Genomic DNA, 27,845 nt, shown 5'->3' on the forward strand with positions numbered 1-27,845 from the left:
TCTGTATGTGAGTTTCTCCTATTTGTAATTTTAACTTTCTTTCTTGTTGACTGCTCTATGTTATGGCCCCATGTTTTCTAAAATTATTGCACACCACATGCAAACAATTAGATGTTATTTTCCATTAACCACATATGTTGTTTTTTAGAAAATCATGACTCCATATGTCTCTAGCCTTGAAAAAATTACTTATAATTGACTTTCACATCCAAACATTCTTTTAAATAGGTTTGATTCAATTCTGTTGCATTAGCCATCAGAAACAATTATTATAGTTGGCAATCATATTTAGCACTAGAGCAAGTTAGAATTTAGTTATTTAAATGGAATCGCATTAGTTGACTGTGGCTGACTAAATTAATAGTCAGCCGATAATAAACAATTAGCCTCAATATCAAACACTTTTAGAGGCAACAAAAATCAATGTATTGAAAAATATATGATTTAAAATCATCCATCTTTCGTTCCATATGGAAAGGTGTTGGCTCACTTTAATTGAAAAAGAAGCTAGAAGTGGAAGATGGAGACAAATAAAGCTGAGCAAAAATGGACCTCCAATAACACATGAAGACTGAAGATGCCATCTTGAGGATTTTTGTGCTGCATCGCCAGAGAAGGTTTCACTTGATAAGATGAGAATGTTCGTATCTAGGAACGTCCACCATAAAGAAAAATACATAATATTATGCACTGTCTCATATATAGTATTATATTAAACTAGCATGGAAGCCCGTGCGGTGAGAAAAGCAAGAGAGAAAATGTCAAAGAAAGTGGGTCCAGAATGCACAAACAATTGACACATCATATATATATATATATAGAGAGAGAGAGAGAGAGAGAGAGATTAGAATGCACTCTCTCAGATAATTAATTCAAATTATTTTAAATTAATTATGAATATTATATATTTTTATAATTTTGAAAAAATCAATTAATATTTTAAAAAATTTATCTAAGTAACTATACATATTTTATAAATAATTTTAATTTCTTATATTTTATTTATTTAATAATCCATACTTTTAAATTTTTTGCATGGATTTAACAATATTCTACAATTCTCGAGTTTTTGCTAATTATGTACAAGTAAACGATGTGTCAAAAATAAGTTATATCACTACTTTGCTGCTTCTTATGCCAGAATACACAGATTAAGAACAAAAGAAGTTAAAGACTCAAATTGCTTTATTTGGTTGATTTTATCTTTTTGGCAAACCTGTGTGTTCTTGGTGAGCTTGGTTTACAGAAAACAAACAATCCATCAATGGTCGTGTTGACGGAATAGTGGACTATGATTATTTTTTTGCCAATTGCCATTAGACATAGGAGTCCTATTGATGATAAGATATATTTTAGCACTTGGAAGTTGATGTTCCAACAACCATCTAATTATTGCACAAAATTATTTTCAAAAGAATTAATTTGTAACACCTTTCATTGTCTTTCAATATGAAAGGGTCATCGTCATACTTTCCTTTTGTGTCTGGATTTTTAGGAAAATTAAGGTAGAAGCTTGTTCAGCAGATAGTAATATCCAAAGAAGAAGAAGAAAATAAGGGATGCTATCGTCAATTATATTTTGGTGGCAAGAGAAGTAATGAAATCAGCCATATTTTCACACTCTGCACATTTTTTTTAAAAAGCCAAATTGACTATAAAGTCGTCCACGAAACTAGTATTTCTAATAAATTCAATATTGATTTAGATTTATTCCTCACCCATCTTTTCCCTTTTTGAGTTTTTCTTATACATTTTGAGTCCAAAATTAATTCTCGATCAGAATATTGCAGTTGTTCTTCCCTCGCCGTATATTTTTGCAGCGGACCCAAATTTTCAGTGGGCTTTTTACTTTTTAGAATGCTCGTGTAAATGCAGCCCGAAAATTTTCGAGCATGCACAAGTTGGGCTGGGAGCCTGGGAGCGCTTAATGTAATAATAATACTGTTGTGATTTAAATAAATTATGCATAATTTTATAATTTTGAATAATCTTAACTCATAAATTTTAAAATTAATTATGTACTTCTTATAATTTTAAATATAAATTATTTTACCTAAGTTTAAAATTTCTTGAAAAATATACAAAAAATTGATTATAACAAAGGGACAAACATAAAACAATATCACTAATATAATGTGATTTTTCTTTTAATTTTAACTAGGAATTGGAAAAACTTTGAAATTAACCTTTCGGTGGGAGTGGAAGTTAGGTGAAGTCCATTTTGAGTAGCAAATTCTAAGATTTGAGCCTTTCACCTTATAAATAAATTGGAGTCTAAATCTGTAATTAAATAATAGTAATATAGACTTGAATGCTTAAAAGTCAATGAAAGAATCTGAGAAGTGAAAAGTAGTAGTGGGTCTTCTAGCACCGCGTTGCAATTCAAAGAAAAAAAAAAAAGCAAGTTGCTTAGGTTAATTATTCAAATTAAGCAAGTTGATAATACAATGACCTTTTATGGATTTTGTTAAAAATTACTTATAGGTAACTATAACTAGTGTTTAACCATAAGAAAAAAGAAGTTAAAATCTAGGTTGTTGTGTGACAGAGAGATGGATGATATCCAGCAAAAAGAAACGTTACAAATTAAATTATTTTTACAATAAAAATAAAAATTAATGAGAGTTCGAAAATCTTAAATGACAGCAAGAAACCCACTATATGAAAATTAAGAACACAAATTGAGTTCAGACTAGTAATTAAAATATCAAACATAACTTCAATAATCAATAGTTTAATTATAATAATAATAATAATAATAATAATAATAATAATAATAATAAAGAATCATGATCTCATAATATTTTTTATATGAAAAACCAAAACCAAAATACCATTTATATGCTCTAAACATTCAAAATTGACACAAAAGTATAAATCAAATATATTATAATACTTATATTTAGGTTCGAATAATAAAAACCAATAATAATAATAATAATATTAACACATTCAAATTATACAATAAAAAAGAAATAACAAATATCTTAGATTGGTTTTTTAGTTTTTAAGAAAAATAAATAAATACTATCATATTAAGTATTTTTTTACTGACCCATTGTGAAGTGATTTTTCCCCGTAATTAGCCTCTCTTTTTTGCCAATTTTACCAAAAAAAAACTTATTGGTTTGCCAATTTTAACCAATTTTTCTTGCTCAATTCATCAATTTTTGACCTAGTGCATCCAATTGTCAAAACTATCATACAAAGTAGTTATACGAAGGAGTTTATGGTCATTGTCAGTTAACTAGTATCCTATATATCTCACAATGTCAAGGTTTTTTTGTCAGTATTTTAAAATATAGAAAATTTTTACAAGATATAAAAAATAGAAAATTTTATATGGTTACATTGCGTAATGCATGTGTATTAATTATTTAATTAGAATTTAAAATATTTAGACTAAATTACAATATGGTCTCCTTTAAAATTTTATCACAATCAAGTATTATAACAAATGATAATTATAAAAAATAATAGTTTGGCATTACCATGAAATAAAAGCTAATTATCATCTCAGAGTAATTTGTTGTTTAACTTCTGTACATAAAAAGAAATTGAAAATTCTTCACCTTGATTAACTAACGTCTACATGTTATAAATGTTGGTTTACTTAGATTAGATATTTCCTTAATCATAGTTCAATTATTATTATTTTAACTATCATTTAGAAATTAAGGTTAATTTTCATACAGAAAATATTTTATTTGTTATATTTTGATTGGCAGAATTTCAAATTTATACTTATGTTACGTATTATGTTTTCATTCTCTTATATATTATTTAAAGATTATTAATTTTATATTTAACATCAATATATGTATTATATAAATATTTTAATTTTAATTGCTCTTTTATTTATAATTGTGTTTTTTATCTACAAACTTGTTTTTCCTTTAAAAAAAGTTACAAATTTTTTACTCATTTTAATCTATTTTTACTTTAAATCAATAAAACTTATCTTTGTCATCAATTTCCTATACTTAAAATTCTTAAATTTATATTTTGTTTTCATTGTCCTGATTAACTGATTAAGATTAATTGTTTTAAATTTTCTTTTTTTCTAATACTAACTAATTAAAATTAATTCAAAATAATAAAAAAATTCTTCTTTAAATCCTAATATATATCCAATTTATGAATTATTTTAAATTTTATCAAAATTTCACTAAATTTATAGACTTTTTTAAGAAACAAGTAATAGGAAAAATTATGTGACAAAGCGGAGTGGATTATGAAGTTTTGTGCTTATTTTTTGTCCCGTGATAGGAGATAGATCTTAAGTGATTATTTTTATCTTATTTTTTCTACATCAATTATATTTCAACCGATGTAAAAAAAAAGTACTTTTTTCATTGGTTGTAAAACACAATCCGATATAAAAAAACCAAAAAAAGTAGGCATTACTCAAGATGGATCTCATGCTAATTGAATACAGAAGTCCATTTAAGGTGACATTTCATATTATCCTATATGTCATAATTCACAAAAAAACATGAAAGATGAGTGAAAAAAATGTAATTAAGCTTTTCTTTTAAAAATCAAGAGATTTAATTAATTAAAAAATATATAAGATGAAAATTACATACAATTTAAACTAAAGAAACAGTCAAAGTAATTAGATTAACATTTTCCCTATCAAATCAATAATGAATAATTCTTTTAATTTCCTATTTTTTAACTATATATTTTTTTGAATAAAAATATATAGTTCACCTTAAAATATCGTATTTTACTTTTTATATATTTTCTTCCTTACAAAATTGCTCTTTAAAGATCATTAATAAAACTCAACCTCAAAGCCAGCCCACACTCTCGCTCACAATATTTGCTGTTGGAATTAATTGATATTTTTGGTTTTCCTTACAACTTTGGTCCCTTTTTCTGGTAATTAAGAAACGGTTCATTGTTGAAGACTATGCATGAATGCTTAATTAGTTTGCCAAACTCTGACCACAAAACTAGATAAGGGACCGTACCTTCGTGAAAAATTACTTTAACCTACTCCGGTTAGAGATACTAATTTTACGTAAAGAGTCAGTGAAGACATGTATAGTAGATTTTGTTCCTTAATTTGTAAAATGACACCTGACTAGATTAAACATTGATATATTACTGTTTTTCTTCGCTCTGCAATTAATGACCTAAATATATGCCACAATGTCAAAGGTGACTTACTAGTTTTACCCTGCAAGTGTTTTTTTTATCTACACGTATTAAAAAATTTATAATAATTCATACCATTTTATTTATTCAATTGAGTTAAACACCTTATATGTTTTGAGTAGTTCAATATTCCCAACCGATTTTTTAACCAATATCTTCATTTCTGCATGTTTATCCAACCAAGTATTATTTCACAATTCTCTCTATACACCACCCTAAGGTGATCTTAGTGCAAATTCACACAATTAAAAATAGTTCATGAACCTACAAAGTATTTTAATCAACCTAAGTATATATATAATTAAATATATTTCTTTTATTTATATAGGAAGAATTTTAAAAAACAAAGATAAATTAATATTTTAGCACACGCAATGCACATATAAAATTTTATTTTATATAACTAAAAATAATACTAAATAAATATTTTTAATATATAAATTATATTATAATTAAAATTTATAAAATAAATAAATATTTTTAACATATATATCATATTTTAAATTTATAATAAAAAATTATATTGTAATAATGTGATATAGAGGCGTTTTTAATTGTCATGAATAACCATGATTGAAATTTGAAAACACATAACTTTTTAGAGCGAATTTAAAAACAAAGTTTCTACTCCAAAAATACTTACTAAAATTTACCCAACCGATGATGCATACATAGTATTATAATCAGTGAGCTCATAAGATAATTAATGTTATTGAGCATGGTGGGATGGACGAAATACATGAGGTTGCAAAAACTTAGGGACCACGAAATCAAAATAACACACTGGGGGCATCCTGAGAATTGAATTTTGGACCTCTCGCCCCAAAAGCAAGACCCGTGCCACTAGACCAAATGTCCAAATCTGAATTATCTGCCTTCAACAAAATTTATATATATTCAATATTGAAACAAACAAAGTACAATAAACATTATTTGTATGAATTAAAAAAAGTTTAATATTTATGTATTGATGATAAAAAATAATTATAAATTATTTTAAAAGTCAATAAACTTATTATATATCATCATTAAAGAAATTAATTAGTCATTTAATTATTATTTTTTCATATAAAAATAATAATTTGTCATTATTTTATATTAACAATTAATTTAATTTTTAATAATAATAATAATAATAATATTTAGAAACTAAGCTTCTAAATAATTTGTTAATTGACTGATGATATAAAAAAAATATTATTTAGTAATAGGTTAAAATTAAACTCGTATAATAAGTATTTAAGCAACATCACTAAGCATAACTAAGGCAAATCTTAAATAGATAATCAAGCCGAATAAAACAAAAATTCATTTTGGATAAGTCATAAGTTTAATTTGAGTCCTCGTTTATTTTCTTGAAATAAGTTAAAATAATGATAGTATAAAAAATGTATTGTCATCTAATTATAAGTTGATGTATATAATAAGTTTATTAATTTTTATAATAATTATTTAAAAAATTATAACAACGATAACTTTTTATCATTCTAAATTTTTTTACATATGAAAAATATAGAAAAAATAGAAATTAAAGTTTGATATCCTTAAAAATTTTCAAAATTTTCCTATTTTAAAATAAAACATCATCTTTACCTAAAATTTCTTCATAAAAGAATAAATGATGCACATTTGATAGAATGTTACAGTTTTTTTTTTTATATTTGATTGGTAGATTGATGTTTTCAAAATATTGAACATGTAACTTAATGCTAAAACATTTTTCATAAACATTTTTAAAAAATACCGTTTTTGATAATAAAAAAAATATGGGCAAACATTTGAAATGAATAAAATGACATGTTTAGAAAAACGTGTGTGTCATTTAAGGTAATAATATACAAATTAAAAAGATACGTATAATTAATTTATATTAAAAAAATGTTTCTTATTTCTTTATATACATTTTTTTTTATTATATGATTTTTTTATTTGACGCTTTGAATTATCTAAAACATATAAAATATATATGTAAAAAATATTCATATTTAATCTTAATAATTATTAAAAAATTATATGAAAAACATTTGGAAATTAAGAACTAAATATATATGAATATAATTAAAAATATATAATAGTAATTAGTATTATTTTAATTTTTTAAAATGAAAAAAGAATAAAAAATAATCCTAAATCTGTAATTAAATAATAGTAATATAGACTTGAATGCTTAAAAGTCAATGAAAGAATCTGAGAAGTGAAAAGTAGTAGTGGGTCTTCTAGCACCGCGTTGCAATTCAAAGAAAAAAAAAAAAAGCAAGTTGCTTAGGTTAATTATTCAAATTAAGCAAGTTGATAATACAATGACCTTTTATGGAATTTGTATAAAAATTACTTACATAGGTAACTATAACTAAAGTTGTTTAACCATAAAGAAAAAAAGAAGTTAAAATCTAGGTTGTTGTGTGAACAGAGAGATGGAATGATATCCAGCAAAAAAGAAACGTTACAAATTAAATTATTTTTACAATAAAAATAAAAATTAATGAGAGTTCGAAAATCTTAAATGACAGCAAGAAACCCACTATATGAAAATTAAGAACACAAATTGAGTTCAGACTAGTAATTAAAATATCAAACATAACTTCAATAATCAATAGTTTAATTATAATAATAATAATAATAATAATAATAATAATAATAATAATAAAGAATCATGATCTCATAATATTTTTTATATGAAAAACCAAAACCAAAATACCATTTATATGCTCTAAACATTCAAAATTGACACAAAAGTATAAATCAAATATATTATAATACTTATATTTAGGTTCGAATAATAAAAACCAATAATAATAATAATAATATTAACACATTCAAATTATACAATAAAAAAGAAATAACAAATATCTTAGATTGGTTTTTTAGTTTTTAAGAAAAATAAATAAATACTATCATATTAAGTATTTTTTTACTGACCCATTGTGAAGTGATTTTTCCCCGTAATTAGCCTCTCTTTTTTGCCAATTTTACCAAAAAAAAACTTATTGGTTTGCCAATTTTAACCAATTTTTCTTGCTCAATTCATCAATTTTTGACCTAGTGCATCCAATTGTCAAAACTATCATACAAAGTAGTTATACGAAGGAGTTTATGGTCATTGTCAGTTAACTAGTATCCTATATATCTCACAATGTCAAGGTTTTTTTGTCAGTATTTTAAAATATAGAAAATTTTTACAAGATATAAAAAATAGAAAATTTATATGGTTACATTGCGTAATGCATGTGTATTAATTATTTAATTAGAATTTAAAATATTTAGACTAAATTACAATATGGTCTCCTTTAAAATTTTATCACAATCAAGTATTATAACAAATGATAATTATAAAAAATAATAGTTTGGCATTACCATGAAATAAAAGCTAATTATCATCTCAGAGTAATTTGTTGTTTAACTTCTGTACATAAAAAGAAATTGAAAATTCTTCACCTTGATTAACTAACGTCTACATGTTATAAATGTTGGTTTACTTAGATTAGATATTTCCTTAATCATAGTTCAATTATTATTATTTTAACTATCATTTAGAAATTAAGGTTAATTTTCATACAGAAAAATATTTATATTGTTATATTTTGATTGGCAGAATTTCAAATTTATACTTATGTTACGTATTATGTTTTCATTCTCTTATATATTATTTAAAGATTATTAATTTTATATTTAACATCAATATATGTATTATATAAATATTTTAATTTTAATTGCTCTTTTATTTATAATTGTGTTTTTATCTACAAACTTGTTTTTCCTTTAAAAAAAGTTACAAATTTTTTACTCATTTTAATCTATTTTTACTTTAAATCAATAAAACTTATCTTTGTCATCAATTTCCTTATACTTAAAATTCTTAAATTTATATTTTGTTTTCATTGTCCTGATTAACTGATTAAGATTAATTGTTTTTAAATTTCTTTTTTTCTAATACTAACTAATTAAAATTAATTCAAAATAATAAAAAAATTCTTCTTTAAATCCTAATATATATCCAATTTATGAATTATTTTAAATTTTATCAAAATTTCACTAAATTTATAGACTTTTTTAAGAAACAAGTAATAGGAAAAATTATGTGACAAAGCGGAGTGGATTAATGAAGTTTTGTGCTTATTTTTTGTCCCGTGATAGGAGATAGATCTTAAGTGATTATTTTTATCTTATTTTTTCTACATCAATTATATTTCAACCGATGTAAAAAAAAAGTACTTTTTTCATTGGTTGTAAAACACAATACCGATATAAAAAAACCAAAAAAAAGTAGGCATTACTCAAGATGGCATCTCATGCTAATTGAATACAGAAGTCCATTTAAGGTGACATTTCATATTATCCTATATGTCATAATTCACAAAAAAACATGAAAGATGAGTGAAAAAAAATGTAATTAAGCTTTTCTTTTAAAAATCAAGAGATTTAATTAATTTAAAAAATATATAAGATGAAAATTACATACAATTTAAACTAAAGAAACAGTCAAAGTAATTAGATTAACATTTTCCCTATCAAATCAATAATGAATAATTCTTTTAATTTCCTATTTTTTAACTATATATTTTTTTGAATAAAAATATATAGTTCACCTTAAAATATCGTATTTTACTTTTTATATATTTTCTTCCTTACAAAATTGCTCTTTAAAGATCATTAATAAAACTCACCTCTACATATTAAGTGAGACAAAATATCTTAATCTTACATTTGAGTTATTGCAAAGGTTGGTTGCACCAACTACAAAGTATTTCATGTGCTAAATTCTTTCTTTAAAAAGTAAGTGGATAAAGGCTCAAAGGAATTCCAGTAAAGAAAGTTGCAAATAAAAAGATAAATAGCTGAAAAAAATAATTTTGATTGGTTTGGTTGGAAACTTCTTCTGTATGTGAGTTTCTCCTATTTGTAATTTTAACTTTCTTTCTTGTTGACTGCTCTATGTTATGGCCCCATGTTTTCTAAAATTATTGCACACCACATGCAAACAATTAGATGTTATTTTCCATTAACCACATATGTTGTTTTTTAGAAAATCATGACTCCATATGTCTCTAGCCTTGAAAAAATTACTTATAATTGACTTTCACATCCAAACATTCTTTTAAATAGGTTTGATTCAATTCTGTTGCATTAGCCATCAGAAACAATTATTATAGTTGGCAATCATATTTAGCACTAGAGCAAGTTAGAATTTAGTTATTTAAATGGAATCGCATTAGTTGACTGTGGCTGACTAAATTAATAGTCAGCCGATAATAAACAATTAGCCTCAATATCAAACACTTTTAGAGGCAACAAAAATCAATGTATTGAAAAATATATGATTTAAAATCATCCATCTTTCGTTCCATATGGAAAGGTGTTGGCTCACTTTAATTGAAAAAGAAGCTAGAAGTGGAAGATGGAGACAAATAAAGCTGAGCAAAAATGGACCTCCAATAACACATGAAGACTGAAGATGCCATCTTGAGGATTTTTGTGCTGCATCGCCAGAGAAGGTTTCACTTGATAAGATGAGAATGTTCGTATCTAGGAACGTCCACCATAAAGAAAAATACATAATATTATGCACTGTCTCATATATAGTATTATATTAAACTAGCATGGAAGCCCGTGCGGTGAGAAAAGCAAGAGAGAAAATGTCAAAGAAAGTGGGTCCAGAATGCACAAACAATTGACACATCATATATATATATATATAGAGAGAGAGAGAGAGAGAGAGAGATTAGAATGCACTCTCTCAGATAATTAATTCAAATTATTTTAAATTAATTATGAATATTATATATTTTTATAATTTTGAAAAAATCAATTAATATTTTAAAAAATTTATCTAAGTAACTATACATATTTTATAAATAATTTTAATTTCTTATATTTTATTTATTTAATAATCCATACTTTTAAATTTTTTGCATGGATTTAACAATATTCTACAATTCTCGAGTTTTTGCTAATTATGTACAAGTAAACGATGTGTCAAAAATAAGTTATATCACTACTTTGCTGCTTCTTATGCCAGAATACACAGATTAAGAACAAAAGAAGTTAAAGACTCAAATTGCTTTATTTGGTTGATTTTATCTTTTTGGCAAACCTGTGTGTTCTTGGTGAGCTTGGTTTACAGAAAACAAACAATCCATCAATGGTCGTGTTGACGGAATAGTGGACTATGATTATTTTTTTGCCAATTGCCATTAGACATAGGAGTCCTATTGATGATAAGATATATTTTAGCACTTGGAAGTTGATGTTCCAACAACCATCTAATTATTGCACAAAATTATTTTCAAAAGAATTAATTTGTAACACCTTTCATTGTCTTTCAATATGAAAGGGTCATCGTCATACTTTCCTTTTGTGTCTGGATTTTTAGGAAAATTAAGGTAGAAGCTTGTTCAGCAGATAGTAATATCCAAAGAAGAAGAAGAAAATAAGGGATGCTATCGTCAATTATATTTTGGTGGCAAGAGAAGTAATGAAATCAGCCATATTTTCACACTCTGCACATTTTTTTTAAAAAGCCAAATTGACTATAAAGTCGTCCACGAAACTAGTATTTCTAATAAATTCAATATTGATTTAGATTTATTCCTCACCCATCTTTTCCCTTTTTGAGTTTTTCTTATACATTTTGAGTCCAAAATTAATTCTCGATCAGAATATTGCAGTTGTTCTTCCCTCGCCGTATATTTTTGCAGCGGACCCAAATTTTCAGTGGGCTTTTTACTTTTTAGAATGCTCGTGTAAATGCAGCCCGAAAATTTTCGAGCATGCACAAGTTGGGCTGGGAGCCTGGGAGCGCTTAATGTAATAATAATACTGTTGTGATTTAAATAAATTATGCATAATTTTATAATTTTGAATAATCTTAACTCATAAATTTTAAAATTAATTATGTACTTCTTATAATTTTAAATATAAATTATTTTACCTAAGTTTAAAATTTCTTGAAAAATATACAAAAAATTGATTATAACAAAGGGACAAACATAAAACAATATCACTAATATAATGTGATTTTTCTTTTAATTTTAACTAGGAATTGGAAAAACTTTGAAATTAACCTTTCGGTGGGAGTGGAAGTTAGGTGAAGTCCATTTTGAGTAGCAAATTCTAAGATTTGAGCCTTTCACCTTATAAATAAAATTGGAGTCTAAAATAAATAATTGTGTTAAGTACTTAAAAGGGGAGTTTTACTCCCACATAAATCAAAAGAATTGTTTATTTGAGTGAGAGATGTTGTTGTCTCTATCAAAAGAAAGTTTTGTCTAAAATTATGTAGGATTTAGTTTTTTAGTAGCTTTTATAATTTTTAGAAGGAAAAGTTATGTCAAATGTATTTTTAAAATTTTTAAGAAATTGAAAAACTTGTTTTTTTATAAAAGAAATAGGTGAAAGAACTTTAAAAATAATAATTATTCTTATCTATCGGTTTCTCTCTTTTTCTTCTCTCTTTTTCTTCTCTCTCTCTCTCCCTTCTCTCTTTTCATTTTCCCTTTTTTCTAAAATAAAGAAAATAAAAATAGACAAATAACTGTTATATTATTTTTAAAACTCACTTTTATATTTAGCCTAAAAAATAACTTTTAAATTAAAAAAATAGATAAAGCACGCCTACCTCTAGGTCCTCTACTGTGATCAACCATTGTTGGTACAAAAATCTTAGCCACAGTATATAATTCCCCTCTGCAATGACTCTTTTTCTCAAAATGTGAGTGATTGTTTTCAATCTTTATCAGTGAAATAGTAATAGACAAGGGGTTATCATATCTTTTGACACCCAAGACAGGGAACTGCTCAAGTTAGGAAGATGGTTATGATATTGTCATATGGAAGATTATACACAATTTAAACAATTTAAAAATAATAACGTGCAATTAATATATTTGGTGCATCGCAAGAAATGTATATATATTTTTATATAAAAATAATCCTTACTGCATTTTAAATTGCGTACTGATCTAGCTAAATTCCAACCAATTCACTCAACCTAAATATAAGGATTTTAGGAGTCTTTTAACTCTTGAAGCTAGAAAGAACCAGATGAGTAGTGGGTCCGGTTTGATTAAGATAACCTTATCACGATTTAGTGGTAATGAAAGCTCTTGAAACATATCTAAACCTCAATCCAATTAAATCTTTGATCTATAATTATGCTTGCTTAAAATTAGTATAATATCCAAAAGAGAGATAATGACCCTAGGCACCTCTTATCTCTCTTTGATGTTTCGTCCAAACTCTAACTTTGGTAAAAGTAACTGTTTATGGGTGTGATACCCCAATTGCAGGTCAGTAATCATGGGGATACCCTTTGTCTCCTATGATGGACCCACCCAGCTCTTTGTTTTTTGGAACTAAGCTAAGCATAGGGCACCTTTACAAATTAGTCATTATACGGAAAACAGGACTACTTTCATAATTAGCAAACCAATATTTCATGTTTTACAAATGCAAAATAGAGTTAATTAAGAGCTATATAAATCCCATGTTAATGAAATATTATGGTATTCGTATACCTTCAACCAACCATCGGTGTCGGTTTTCTCTAAATATTTAGGTTCGAATTCTATACTATTATATTATCTTATAGTATTTTCTAAACAATCCTTCCAATATTTTGTAAAAAAATGAAAAAAACTCTTAATTTTTAAAAAACATGTAAAGTATTTAATGCTTTTATTTTATGCTTAATTAATAGAATCATTAAAAAAATATAATAGAATTTAGTATATCGTATGTATAACTATGAAAATTCTTGAATGAAATATTCACACACCAACAATACTGGAAAGGAGACATGGACATATGATGAAGGGTACGATGAATGCGGACATATGATGAAGACTAAAAACGAAACAGGGGAAAGTTGCTTATTGCCAGACAAAGACAGAATCAATCCACAGGAACAGGACAAAGACACATTGATTAGGTTGAATTAAAGAATTGTGATGATTCATTGGTAGGTAAATTAATTTTGGGTGAAAAGATTGACCCCTTAATTATTTGATAGGATGGAAAGGCAGAAATTTGGATGGTTGAGAATTCATAAGTCACAATTTCTCATTTCTCCTTTTTTGGAAAGATTGTGAAGGAAGGAATGAAACTGGTCAGAGTTGACATGTTTTCATCCATTTAAATACTATTTGTCACATATTTCTATTCTTTTATCAACCAAATTAAATAAAAAAATGAAGTCTCTATTTTATGAGTATTAAACAACTTTTGCATATATATATCAGTTATCAAACAAGAGTCTCCAGGTTGGGGTGGTCTCTTTTTATTTTTATTGATACTGATTAATAATACTAATTAGTATGTGTTTGGTTAATTATTGAAACTCATGTTTAACGAAAAAACACGTGTTCTAAGACCTAAAAGCAAAAAAATTATGTGAGGATTTTTTTTTTTAACGTGAATTGATTGGCAAACACACCCTTACTTAATAGTTAATAATTAATGTTCATTAATTGATTCAAACGACTCTTATATCTTTGTGTCTATTCCGTTAGGGTGTGTAACTGAACCTGTTTTTTTTTTTTTTTATATAACCAAAAACGGACACAGAGACAAAAGCCTCGCCCTCACTTCACTCTCAATCTCACACTTTCTTTCTCCGATTCTCTATGCTGCAATGGCTTTAATAAAGTCATTACACTACATGTCAATGTCTGTGTCACAATGTTATGTTTACCTAGCTTTCTATCCAGAAAAAAGAGTTCAGAGAAAACCACGGGGGAAAACATGGGAATTTTACTGCCTCCGTGCCACGTGTGATCTCAACAGAAGTGGAAGAAACATCCTTAATTTTCGTGAAGGAGAAATTAAAAAAAGAGTGACCAAATGATCCAAATCATGAGTCGATCGACTTTGTAATTAATAGCTGTTTTATGTTGATGCATCGCTTCAATGCCAAGTTTGTTTCGGAGAATAATGTAATTTTCAGTTTTTTTATAGTTTTAATACAAAAGATAAAAGATAGGGCGCTAATATGGAAATTAAATTTTTATCATTAAGGTTTGAGTGATTTAAATGTAAAGTGAAAGATTATATTTTAGTAGATGAAATTTATTTAAATAAATGCATTAAAAATTGTTTTTTTTTCAACTTTCAACATAACTTATTTATTATAGTAGATGACAATTTTCACTATAAATAGATAAGAAAATTAGTAGAAAAAATACACATGAAGAGTGGATGTTTGAGAAGAGAGATAGTAAAACGAAGTTATTTTATTGAGAGAAAAAATATTTTTGCATGAGAATATTATCATTTCTTATAATTACTGGGTGAGATATTCGAATTTGTAAAGTGATTTACTATCTAAGGTTGATTACAATCTTATAATCATTTATGTGATAAGTGAAATACTTTTGAGACCATTCCTTGAAGTACAAGTGTGAAGTGAAAGTTTTGGGTTTTTTGGAGTCTCAAATCTGATAGAAGTAAAAAAATTGAGTATCATGAGAAAAAACTCATAAACATGAGTCTTAAAGTTTTGGATTAAAATATGGTATTAAATTTCTTTATGTAATAACTCGTGGTCTACTCTTTATATTTTATAATATTTTAAATTAAAAGAAAAGAGAGAAAATGTATTCAGGTGCATCTAAGGGGAGGTATGTTTTCATTAGTCATGTTTTTTTTTATGTATTATTCATTAGTCACGTCATGTGTTCTCGGTTGGTCAAATACAGAAGGAGCTTTTTGGTTACTGTTACGTAAACTATATAGATAGGAGTAATGTTTACTGGTTTTTACATATAGGGGTAACAGAATTGGATTTTGTCAAAAGCTGCTGATAAGATGGGATTTGTGGATCTGGTATAGATAGTGTAATTATCCTCTGTATTCATTGAGTACAGAGTGCTTAGTTAATTAATTTGGCAAATTGGCATAGTTGGGGTAGAGGATCTATGAGAAGTTGGGTTGGTTATGTAATGGCTCAAATTGTGAGGGTTGAGTACCTCTTCTACCCTTTTTCCTTTATCTTAATGCATTAATTTTGCTGATTAATTTTTTTTACTGTTTGATAAAATAAGGTTGACTCAACCGAGATTAATGAATGACGAGAGAATTAGAACATTTTATCCTATAAATGTTAAGAATAATCTCTTAGACACAAGGTATAAATACTCGATAAGTATTATTTTTATTATCTTAGACCAAAGATATACATCAGCATATTATAATTATTTATTTATCTTTTTTATACATTAATCATTTATTTTCATCTAAAAAACCATTTATTTATCTAATAGAGTAAACAACCCAAAATATCTCATAACTATATCTTTAATCATACGTGATAACAATACGGGTTAAATAGATATATATTTTATTTTATCTAGAATCTTTCTAACTAAATTAACATAGTTAAATAGTTAGACTAAAAATAACACTTTTGTATTTCAAGAGACAAAAATAGAATAATTTTTTTAAGAAACAAAAATAAAATTTGAAAATTTTAACGAAAATAATATATTTTTCTCTACTTTTTCTATTTAAGATAAAATGTACATAACTGATTTCATATGTAATATACAAATCAAGAATGCATAAAATTAGGAATGAAAAATGATGTAAAAATGCACAATAAAGCCTAAAAAGATGGATGCAGTTTTTTTTTCTTTTTTCTTTTTTGAAGTAAAGATGGATGTAGTTAAAAACGTATAAAATGAACTTAATCATGAAATATCTAAATTTTCTTTTATATTTAAAAAAATAAAAGAATTTAAAATTGCCATCACTTTCGGTAAGAAAAGATTCCTTAAATTGCAACATTCATCATTAATTAACAGTGAGTTGAACTTCAAATATAATCAATTCTTCATTGATCCCCTATTTTTAACTAAGAAAAATAATAACCTTTTAAAAGGGTCATTAGATATTTAACGAATTCTAAAAAAATTATATAGGGCGCGTGTACATAAAAAGGATAGAATCTCTCCAACAAACAAGACTGCTATTGTCGGTATCCTAAATCAAGATGAAAAACAAACCCGGAAAGAAAAACATGCTTTTTATATCAAGCATTTGATGGAAAAAATGATTGTTGAACACTCCCAAAAAAATGGGTGTAAGAAGTAAATGAAAGAAAGAGAAAAAAAAAAAAGGAAAAAAAAGAGTAAGAGAGAGAGAAAACAAGAAAATGTTATGTGATGATAATAAAAAAAAGGTAAAAATAGAAACAAAAATAGGTACCAATAGATATATGAAAAATATTCTTCTTTGGTGGCAGACATCTAGACTATAACTAACTTTAGTCATTGTTTAACATCTTGTGGTGCATATTTGCCCCCTTTTTAGGTTTATACTTTATACCCAAATTTCTGAAACCATTTATTCGCTAGCAATATAAATAATGTTTCCTAAAATATTAAGTTAGTTACACACACAAATATAACTACAAGAAATATAGGATCATAAAATATTAAGTGTAAGAAATCATCATAGTTATTCTTTTTTTTTTTTAACCGAGACATAGTTATTCTTTTTAAAATAGTTATTATCTAAATTAATAAATTTATTATATATGATAATTTGCAATTAGATGATTGTATAAAATATCTAATGTATTTTAATTAAATTTATATTTTTCTAAAAAATATTTGAATAGTTATTTATGCTAACTAATTACTAGTATATAATTTGATTTAATGTAAACAGATAATAAAATACTTCTTGTCGGTGACATATAATAAAGCATAATACAATTGATCTTTTTGATTTCCCTTCATGTTGGCATACCAAAAGAGAAGTATCAAGCCAACTCCAACTTTTCAGTCAATATAACCCCACTTTTGATGTGGACTAAACCAACTTTTTTTTTATGAAACTTGCATGACTTTAGCACGAGGACAGACAACCCTTTAAGTCACGTCCCATATCTAATTGTCTACTATCCCTTTGTAGGCATGTGAAGATATATGCATCTTCTGTGGGCATCTTTTAAAACTAAGTTAATGCACTACCCAAGAAGAAGAAAAAAGTCATTAATTTCATTGCAAAATCTAATTAATGGAAATCAAAAGAGCTTGAGAACTAATTAAGAAGAATTATTATATATATAGGTTAAATCCTGTCACTATCAGTGTAAATAAAACTACAATGCCAACTAATAAAAAATTATTACTAATATCAAAAGCTAATTAGTATATATAAAAGAAATAACAAATTTATCCTACGATGACTGTAAATATTTTTAGTATATAGATGCTGATGCGTATATAACTAAATAATAGGAATCAGTTTATCATGTTCTTAGAATATTACTAGCTATTACGACTGTGATAATCATAATCCATTTGCTAACAAATACGACAAAGTTAGAACTTCGAAATTAAAGCATCCTTTGGTGGAAACTACAAGCTTAGTCACCAGGAAGAGTGTATAACTCTGCAATGCAAACACATTGTGAACAGAACCCTAGTATACAAGCAATGTATATTTACTATTAAAGGAACGACACTAATTTTGATTTTACTCCCTTGCTTTCATTTTTTCATGTAATTAAGTATAGAAAAATATGTCAATATCTTAATGTTTAGTTACTTCACACCAGCAACTTTCTCGTAACTCGCGATCAGTATAAATTCTGCATATTCTTTCTTATGCAAATATCTATGATCAAGTTACATACTTCTTTCATTTTTTTAACTTCGTCGATAATGACAAATGATTGCGTTAACACCTTTTTATAAATAATTATTTAAGAAAAGTAAAAGTAAAAAATCGGAATTAACCCGTGCATGCCAATATTTTAATTAATAATATTACTTTATAAAAAGATATTACTCAAAGCATTATTAGGAATCGATTCTTATACGAGTGTTTCGATTATGCATGCACTGACAAGGCTTGTCTCTAGCAAAGACAGACAAAGTGATACAATTGAAAGGGAAGAAATGTTAATTGTTTTTCAAAAGCTCTTGAAAAGTTTTATCTTATTTTATATATGTTTATCTAAAAAACTCTTATCTTGATAGTCCAGAAAGAAATTGTTTTGATCCAACTACTATAGCAACTTCTTTAATCAGTTAAATTAGTTGCATCAATATCAATGAGAACCTAACGTGCGTTGGAGGATGCATATTTGTAGAGACTTCGATGCTCATTTAGCAAAGTAAAAAAACATTATAGGTGGAATAAAATGTATTTGATGAAAGGAACAATGCAAGTATTTATAGAGAAATTTTGTGACTTGTTTAGTGATTTTACATCGTCATCCTATTGTATGCCCCCTTAGAAGATCAATTGCATATTACATTAAGCATACCTAAATAAGCAACATGCATGCTTATGCCAATGGTGTGGTGACATGATTTCAGGAATTGGACGCCAATTGACTACTAAATTGAGGATCGTATTTGAAGGGATGAGTCCAACGTGTTATTGACATGTGAAGAGTGATCCGATCACATGATTAATTTTCGAACAATGTTGCCAGAGCGTGATATTATTCCAGATAAAAAAAAAACTAAAGAGAAAAAGAAAAATAAAAACTAACCAACCCCTTCTTTACAAAAAAAAATCTTCCATATTCATGCTTGAACAGATGATACACAGCATTAGTGATTTTGATAGCTATTTGACGTTTTACCTAGAAGAATGAAGGCTGTTGAATCCAATTTAATAACTCATGGAGGATTGAATTCAAAACCTACAAACTACTCAAACCTTTCATTATTATTTTACACTAGTTAAGCAACCGTTAGTCAACCAAATCCTAGTTGACCCTTTAATTGCTTGCTAAAGAATAAAGATATGAACGTGCAGTAGTTATCTATCATAATTTAGCATCAGAAAAAGTAGCATTTAAAGACCCTGTCCTATTCGATTTATTTCTATCTGAAAGTTTTGCAAATTGTTGTGTCAATTCTATATATAGCTGTCCAATTGTGAATGCTATAGTTATTCATCAATATACATTACACGAAAAATGAAATTCATTGTTAACTTGACCCCATTAGAATTAGATTTTACCCCCCGGAGTACATGCTACACGAACTGATGGGATGAAGGGTCTATTTTTGCAGAGAAGAAAACACATAAAAGAAGGACAAGTAAGTAATAAAGTTTACAGGCGCGTGAGAAGATGATGACTAGAAAAATATGAAAAAAGGAAAGAGTGATGAGACGTGAGATATGTAAAGGAGTGGACTGTTGATTCAGAGAGGGCTCCTCTTTCTAAAGTCTGAGAGCCACTGATTAGGAATGAGTCCTAACAACTAACAACACGCCCATATCATACTTGCTGCCAAACCAAACCCAATCCACACTAAATAGTATCCTTATCCTACCCCTCACTCGATTCAATTAAAAAATATTTATTACAATTAAAGAAACAAGCAATGTCTAAAGTGTTAAAGTTTTTTATTTTTTTATGTTGTGATTCGATTACAAAGATATTATATTTAACGGCTTTAATTACTAAGGTTTAAAAAATAGTTGTGCACAATTTTGATTATAATGCTAAGGTTTTTTTTTTACTCGCGACCCCAATTGGGTTGCATTGACCGACTTGTTCATAATTTTTCACAATGTGAAGGATTGTGACAAAACCCCAATCATAACTTTTATGTTTGTATTTGTGTAGCCGGTAAACTGGATGCAACGCAAAAACAATACTGTAGTTGCTTTGGAATGTGGAATTTTTTCCTTCAACGCGAATAAAACGTGTTTCCAAACACAGTCTACAACCTTGATAACTTCCCTACAACCTTAACCATTACAATTTAAAACCATGATAACCACCTTAAAACTAAACTAAGAATGGATTTTTATTGTTTAACCGTGTAGTACTGTGTATGCTAATTAAATATTTTTAGTTGTAGTTAGTTGGCATCAGTATTTAATATTAAGGAACTTTAAAGAAGTTAGTGATTTTATTTAATGAACCGTATGGCTCTAAAAATGTTGGATATCACAGGCCTACAAATAAAATCAGCTGAAAAAAATCTAACATTTTTTTTTCTACTTATGGTTGACGAATTAACCTATAAAACTTTCACTTGAATTCAACCATGGTATCCATTGCCATAATATTTACGTACCTAATAAAATGTGTGGTGGGTTAAGATGTCAGGTTGAATTTTTCTGTGAGGGAAGAAGGGAGAAAAATAATGTAGCACAAGATGTTTAATCAATCAATTGAAATGAAATGAATGAAAGGGCTCCTTGGTTCCTTTTTGGTTGTGTTGGTGTTGGTGGAGGGCCTCACCCACAACAACACAAGTGATGGAAATTATTAATAATAAAGAAGAAAAAAAGATAAAGTTAAGTGCAAAGCAAAGGAGAAGAAAGAGGGTGGGGGAGTGCGGGTTCTGTACTGTCTTGGCTTGTCCCCCCCACCCAACACACACGCACACACACTCTCTCTCTAACATAACACTCCCAACCCAACCCAAGTCCAAAAGGCACTACCACATTGGCTTTTGTTACCTTTTATTTCTGTGCCCCCTATGCAATTGGCTATGTCTGATGTTTCTGCTCCCTCTTTCAAGTACCTTCAAATGGGAGTGGAATAATACTTTGAATTTCTTGTTATTATTTGATTGACACTCTTCTCTTCTTCAGTTCTTCTTCTTCCCACCGTGTCCTCTGTTCCACTCCTCCCCTGTTTTTATTCTTCTTTTCTCCCTTGTGGTGTCCCTCCAAACATAAACTCCTTTTTCATGATTTGACCTCATTTCCATTTTGTTACAGTTCTCACTTTCTGCCTTTCCTTTTTTTAAAAACCCACTTGATTGGTTGCACTCTTGGCCTCCTTTATTCTCTCTTTTCTCTGTTTTTTTTTTCTCTTTGGTTTCCCACTTGAGTCCTACTTCAGAAGAGAACCAACAAACAACAACCACACTGGGGTGTGTTCATGGAAATTGATCTGAATGATGATGCAGTGACGAGTGAGGCTGAAAAGAGTGCGTCTTGCAATGAGGAGTGTGAGAAAGGTGCTGCTTTTGCGTTGTCCTCTTCAACATGTTCATCCTCTGGCTCCTCCTCCGCACGTGTGTCTTCTTCTTATCTTGAGCTTTGGCACGCTTGTGCTGGCCCCCTCACTTCCCTCCCGAAGAAAGGGAATGTGGTGGTCTATTTCCCACAAGGGCACTTAGAACAAGCTTCATCTTTCTCTCCCTTTTCACCAATGGAGATGCCAACCTATGATCTTCAGCCACAGATCTTTTCTAGAGTTGTCAATATTCAGCTACTCGTGAGTGTGCTCAAACTGAGAATGAAACTTGTATTGATTCTATTTGTTTATTTGGTTTGGTTTAATTGTATTTTTCTCTATGAATAGGCCAATAAGGAGAATGATGAGGTTTATACACAGGTTACTTTGCTTCCCCGGGCTGAGGTTGGTTTTTTGTTATTATTCTGTTTTGGTGCATCTTTGGTTAATTTTGGTTTTTCCTTTAGAAGGATGACAATTTCTTATTACTTTGAGCATTGTTTGTAGTATTTAGAGGGAAAAGAGCTTGAGGAATTGGGAACAGATGAAGAGGGAAATGAAGCAACACCTACAAAGTCAACCCCTCACATGTTTTGCAAAACTCTTACAGCCTCAGATACCAGCACTCATGGGGGGTTCTCTGTCCCTCGCAGAGCTGCTGAAGACTGTTTTCCTCGTTTGGTGTGACATCTCACATGTTCTAGTTTTGAATTTCTAGTAACATGTTCTAGTTTTGAATTTCTAGTAACATGAAATTGTTTAGGAGTTTTGAATTCATTGTCTCCCTAGGAGTTATAAATTTCTTTTTGTGCCCACTACAGGATTATAAGCAGCAAAGACCTTCTCAAGAGCTTGTTGCCAAAGATTTGCATGGTGTGGAGTGGAAATTTCGACATATTTACAGAGGTAATTGGAAAAAAATTAATTAAAAAACTGTGTGGCTGGCTTCATAATCTTATATTGATATAAATGATATAGAAAATCCTTGTGGTAATTTTTGTCAGGTCAACCAAGGCGGCATCTGCTCACTACTGGCTGGAGTATTTTTGTTAGCCAAAAGAATCTTGTTTCTGGAGATGCAGTTCTCTTTCTTAGGTGTGTATATGTGTGTGTTCAAGTAGGATTTTGTTTTAAGAATATAATAAACAGTGTAAAGAATTGTTATACTGTCAGAGTGTCACTTAATTTCAAACCACCAGCCATGCAGAGTATAAGTTTGTTTGATTTTCAAAATAACTACCTTAAAAATCATACAAAAGGATGATTTCTGATTAACAGTGTAAATTTTTACACTAACTGTTCATATCTATTAAACTCTTGTTTTAATTGGTATTGATATGTATGTTCTTGTTTTAGCAATCAATGTTATGTTGTTCTTTTATTGAAATGAATAGTGTATACTCTTTATTGATTATTAATATTAAGGAAACTTCTTGTCATAGTGACTGAAAGTACCAATTAGCATTAGAAATCCGCAGGGGAAACAAAAAAAAAAAAAACTTCTCGTAGAACATATCTCTAAACCTCTGATATTTTTTGTTCACGACTATCCAGAATCTATGTCTAACCAAAATCAGGAAGCTTGGAAAATGAGTGATAATAATATCCTTATAGTGGATCCTTGTTGCTCATTAATATCTTTGCAGGGGTGAAAATGGAGAATTGAGATTGGGAATCCGAAGAGCTGCTCGACCGAGAAATGGTCTTCCTGAATCAATTGTTGGTAGCCAGAGTTATTATCCCAATTTCCTTTCTTCTGTGGCTAATGCTATATCCGCGAAAAGCATGTTTCATGTTTTCTATAGTCCAAGGTACCATACTAATGAATAAGATTTTTTTCGTTTTGCTAGGTGTTTGAAGTACACACTCTAATTATTACCTTTCATTATCATTATGTTGTTGGAAATTATAGATGAAACATCAATTTGAGGTATGTCATGATGACTTATCTGTCAGTTAGTATTGAATCTTAGTTACAATGAAAGTGAAGTATTAGAATATTCTAGTTCATATGGTAAGGTATGGAGAAAAGAGTAAGCACCCGAACAAAGCATTTGTTCTTACTAGGAAGTGCTAGATAGATAGCTCACATGTGTCATTTAATTTGTCCTAGTTGTCTGTTATTCTTCCAATAAGAGCTTTTCGTCCTTGTCAAGGAAGGGATTTAATGGTCAGAAATAGACAGGTAGGCTTTATCAGCAAATATATCCTTATCATCTTGGTGTTGTCCGAAATACTTCCCAAACCATACATGGAGTGGATAGTTAGCTGTTGATAGAACTACATCAGCTTCTGTTAAACAACAGCAGAACCATATTTGGCAGTTATGGATTTTAATTCTAGCTGAGGTTCCTGACCATACTGTGATATTTCCTGTGAAAAGGAATTGGATAACCGATTTAATTTTGCTCTTTCATTTTGTGTTCCTTTTTCCTCCTTCTTTATAGTAGGCTTCCCTGATCATCCTGCTACCTACTTTTCAGTCAACAAAATGACCACATGCTTTTATCCATATTCTATCATCAGATGATTGAAATTGTCCATTTGACCTGTAACTTGTTAGTTGCCTTGTTATATTGTTCTGTTGTGTCAAATAGTAAGGATCCTATGTTCCATTTGACTGTTCATTTGCCAGTAGGATCCTTACATCTTGCACCGTGTTCATTATTGAGGTTTTTTCTGTTTCTTGTTTGATAAAGGATTTCAGCGTACTCATGATAGGTATATGAATCTAGCAATAGATTTGTAACATTTAAATTTGGTATAATACAGAGCAAGTCATGCGGATTTTGTTGTGCCCTACCAAAAATATATCAAAAGCATCAAGAATCCAGTGACCATCGGGACAAGATTCAAAATGAAATTTGAAATGGATGAATCTCCGGAAAGAAGGTCAACTAACTACAACACAGTTATAATATTTTAACCATTATCTTCCATGAATAAAACAAAGAAATATCTATAGGAATATGACATTTTCTTCCTGTGTTGCAGGTGTACTAGTGGTATAGTGACTGGAATGAGTGATTTGGATCCCTATAAATGGCCCAAGTCAAAATGGAGGTGCTTGATGGTACATTTGCTATTTTTTCTTTACAAACTACGCAGAATGTTTTGACCTTATATTGTACATTTAGCATTTGCTCTGGATTTTATCTTCACCGACTTTGCCATTGAAGATATGTTATGCTTCATCAACCTTTTATTGAAGATGCATTTTCATGTGAGGTTTTTTATTTATATATTCCTTTTATCACTTTCTTTTGTAGTTGCAGTTCATTGAGAAGGGTTAGGATAAGAAATTAATAACTCTGATTTTAGATACCCTCCTCAAACTGAAATTTTGTGAAGCCACTTTATATGGATCCACTCACCAAGAAATCTAATCCTTTCCCCAAAATTCTATATATGATATGATACATCCTTGCACAGTATATTGCCTTCATGCATAATATACTGCTCTATTTTGCTAGATTTCACTCTGAATTGTTTTACCTGCAATTATCATACCCAGAGAAAAGCTTACATTTAAGCCTGCAATCGAATCAAGCTCGCTCTACAAAAATAGTGTTTTTAAATTTTAACACAATACATTAATATAGACCAAATGGTGATACCTTGTTACTGTGATATCCAACAGGTCAGATGGGATGAGGATATTGAGATTAGTCATCAAGATAGAGTATCTCCATGGGAGATTGATCCTTCTTCGTCTCTTCCTCCCTTGAGCATTCAATCCTCCAGAAGGCTGAAGAAACTGAGGCCAGGTCTGCAGGCTGCCACACCCAGTCACCTCACCACTGGTATGAATCCCAAATCCTAATGCCGAGACAGCCAAAGTAAAATAAATCAGTAAACTTCGAGATCCTAATCATCCTCTATTTAATTTTTGGCTTCTGCATCTGTGGCAGCAGGAGGCAGTGGGTTTATGGACTCTGAGGAGTCAGTAAGATCATCCAAGGTCTTGCAAGGTCAAGAAAATACGGGTTTTATGTCACTATATTATGGATGTGACAAAGTAACTAAGCAGCCAGAATTTGAGATCAGATCTCCAAGTCATCCTAATCTTGCATCAACTGGAGTGAGAAAGATTTCTGCTGCTGAGTTTATGAGGGTTCACCCTTCTAGTTTTGCAGGCTTTTCGGAAACTAACATGTTTCCAAGGGTCTTGCAAGGTCAAGAAATATGTCCATTTAGATCCCTAACAGGAAAGGCTGATTTGAACTTTGGTTCTTGGGGCAAACCCAATGTCAGTTACTCAAATAACAACCTGCATCAGGCAACCAAACCTAGCTTTCACTCTTTAGGACCAGAAGTTATTCAAACTGCATATTTCCCTTATGGTGATATTCACAATGCTGGTCAAGGTAGCAGCATCTTGTGCTCCAAACCGACCAATTTCCAACGAGAGAATATCCCATTTAACACTCCTTCTACTCAGTCAGGGATCATGAGAAATGAAGTTGGACGGTCAGACATCACAATTCCAAATGAGCAGAAGCTGCAGGACAATATTTCTGGTACTGCTTCTTTAGGGGCAAACATGAGGATTCCAAAGGATGACAATTTCAAGGGGCAGGTAAAAGCTTGTAAACTATTTGGAATTTCCTTGTCCGGGGAAACTACCGCCCAAAATTTACAGAACTCTGCTAAAAGAAGCTGCACAAAGGTGAGCGACGATAGCAACAGAGTTATATTGTGAAATATGCCTTTTTCTCTCTTCCTTTGACAATTTGCCCACCCATGTAACATAATACTGAATGAAGGTTCACAAGCAAGGTAGCTTAGTTGGAAGAGCCATTGATCTCTCAAGATTGAGCAGCTACAATGACCTGCTGATTGAACTAGAGAGACTATTTAGCATGGAAGGCCTTCTAATAGATCCTAATAAGGGATGGAGAATCCTCTACACTGACAGTGAAAACGACATTATGGTTGTGGGAGACGATCCGTGGCAGTAAGTGGTCATCTTCCTTAGCTTTGCCATGTTTTAGTTAGTTTTCATTGGCCATCATCACCTTATTCTACTCAATTAACTGATGGGACGGGACCAATAGAACCTCACTCCTGTTCCAAACTATTATCTTATGTAACATAACATTGTAGGTGAAAATGTGAAATACACTGAAAAAAATTGCATTTTGCCTTTTTGTCTGCAGTGAGTTCTGCGATGTGGTATCCAAGATTCATATACATACACAAGATGAGGTGGAAAAGATGACAATTGGGATGATGATCAATGATGATACCCAGAGTTGTTTGGAACAGGCACCAGTGACGATGGAGGCTTCAAAGTCTTCCTCTGTGGGTCAGCCAGATTCTTCTCCAACAGTGGTTAGAATGTAGTTTCAGGGTTGTCTTGATTTAGTACAAGTATTGTGTTGTTGGCCCTATTTCTATGCTGTATGATCAATAATAGTTCAATACTATTTTCCACATCTGTTGATACCACATCAATCCATTACTATCTTTTAGCTAGTATAAGCAACTATCAAGGTGATGCTCTAATGAAAACAACTTATGACCAACCTTGTGCGATAGCCACATATGGTTTTAAAGAACACAAGTCACTCCTGCTCGCTTCATATAATAATTGAGTTGTACGGTCAAATACCAATGTTTCACCCACCAAAAGAAAAACTACACCTAATAGTTCAGTTGATAATATATGCAAAATTTGGGGTAAAATATCCGAGTTTGATTCTCCAGAATATAATCTTGGAAAGAAATAAAGAAT

The 27,845-nt window shown here is 29.1% G+C and overlaps 1 protein-coding gene across 2 annotated transcripts; it reads left to right on the forward strand.

The window, feature by feature from the left end:
* The first annotated feature begins 21,455 nt into the window (after positions 1-21,455).
* On the forward strand, positions 21,456-27,559 carry LOC114376462 (auxin response factor 4-like). 2 transcript variants are annotated; one of them, XM_028334592.1, is made up of 12 exons: positions 21,456-22,369; positions 22,457-22,513; positions 22,616-22,789; positions 22,930-23,014; positions 23,113-23,203; positions 23,755-23,919; positions 24,881-25,000; positions 25,103-25,181; positions 25,749-25,911; positions 26,020-26,777; positions 26,875-27,065; positions 27,268-27,559. In XM_028334592.1, the coding sequence occupies exons 1-12, from the start codon at positions 22,031-22,033 to the stop codon at positions 27,452-27,454; spliced, it is 2,409 nt and encodes an 802-aa protein (XP_028190393.1). In that variant the 5' UTR covers positions 21,456-22,030; the 3' UTR covers positions 27,455-27,559. The 2 variants fall into 2 exon arrangements, with proteins under 2 accessions (XP_028190393.1, XP_028190394.1); XM_028334593.1 differs by having other exon boundaries at positions 26,023-26,777; positions 27,268-27,454.
* The last annotated feature ends 286 nt before the right edge of the window (positions 27,560-27,845 follow it).

This window comes from Glycine soja, chromosome 11 (genome assembly GCF_004193775.1).
Source record: "Glycine soja cultivar W05 chromosome 11, ASM419377v2, whole genome shotgun sequence".
NCBI lineage: Eukaryota > Viridiplantae > Streptophyta > Magnoliopsida > Fabales > Fabaceae > Glycine > Glycine soja.

Bases quoted from the DNA above. Each gene is read 5' to 3' on its own strand.
- LOC114376462 (XM_028334592.1), top strand. From the start codon at position 22,031: ATGGAAATTGATCTGAATGATGATGCAGTGACGAGTGAGGCTGAAAAG. The intron at 25,182-25,748 runs GTACATTTGCTA...GATATCCAACAG, and splicing joins CAAAATGGAGGTGCTTGATG to GTCAGATGGGATGAGGATAT. The intron at 25,912-26,019 runs GTATGAATCCCA...CATCTGTGGCAG, and splicing joins ACCCAGTCACCTCACCACTG to CAGGAGGCAGTGGGTTTATG.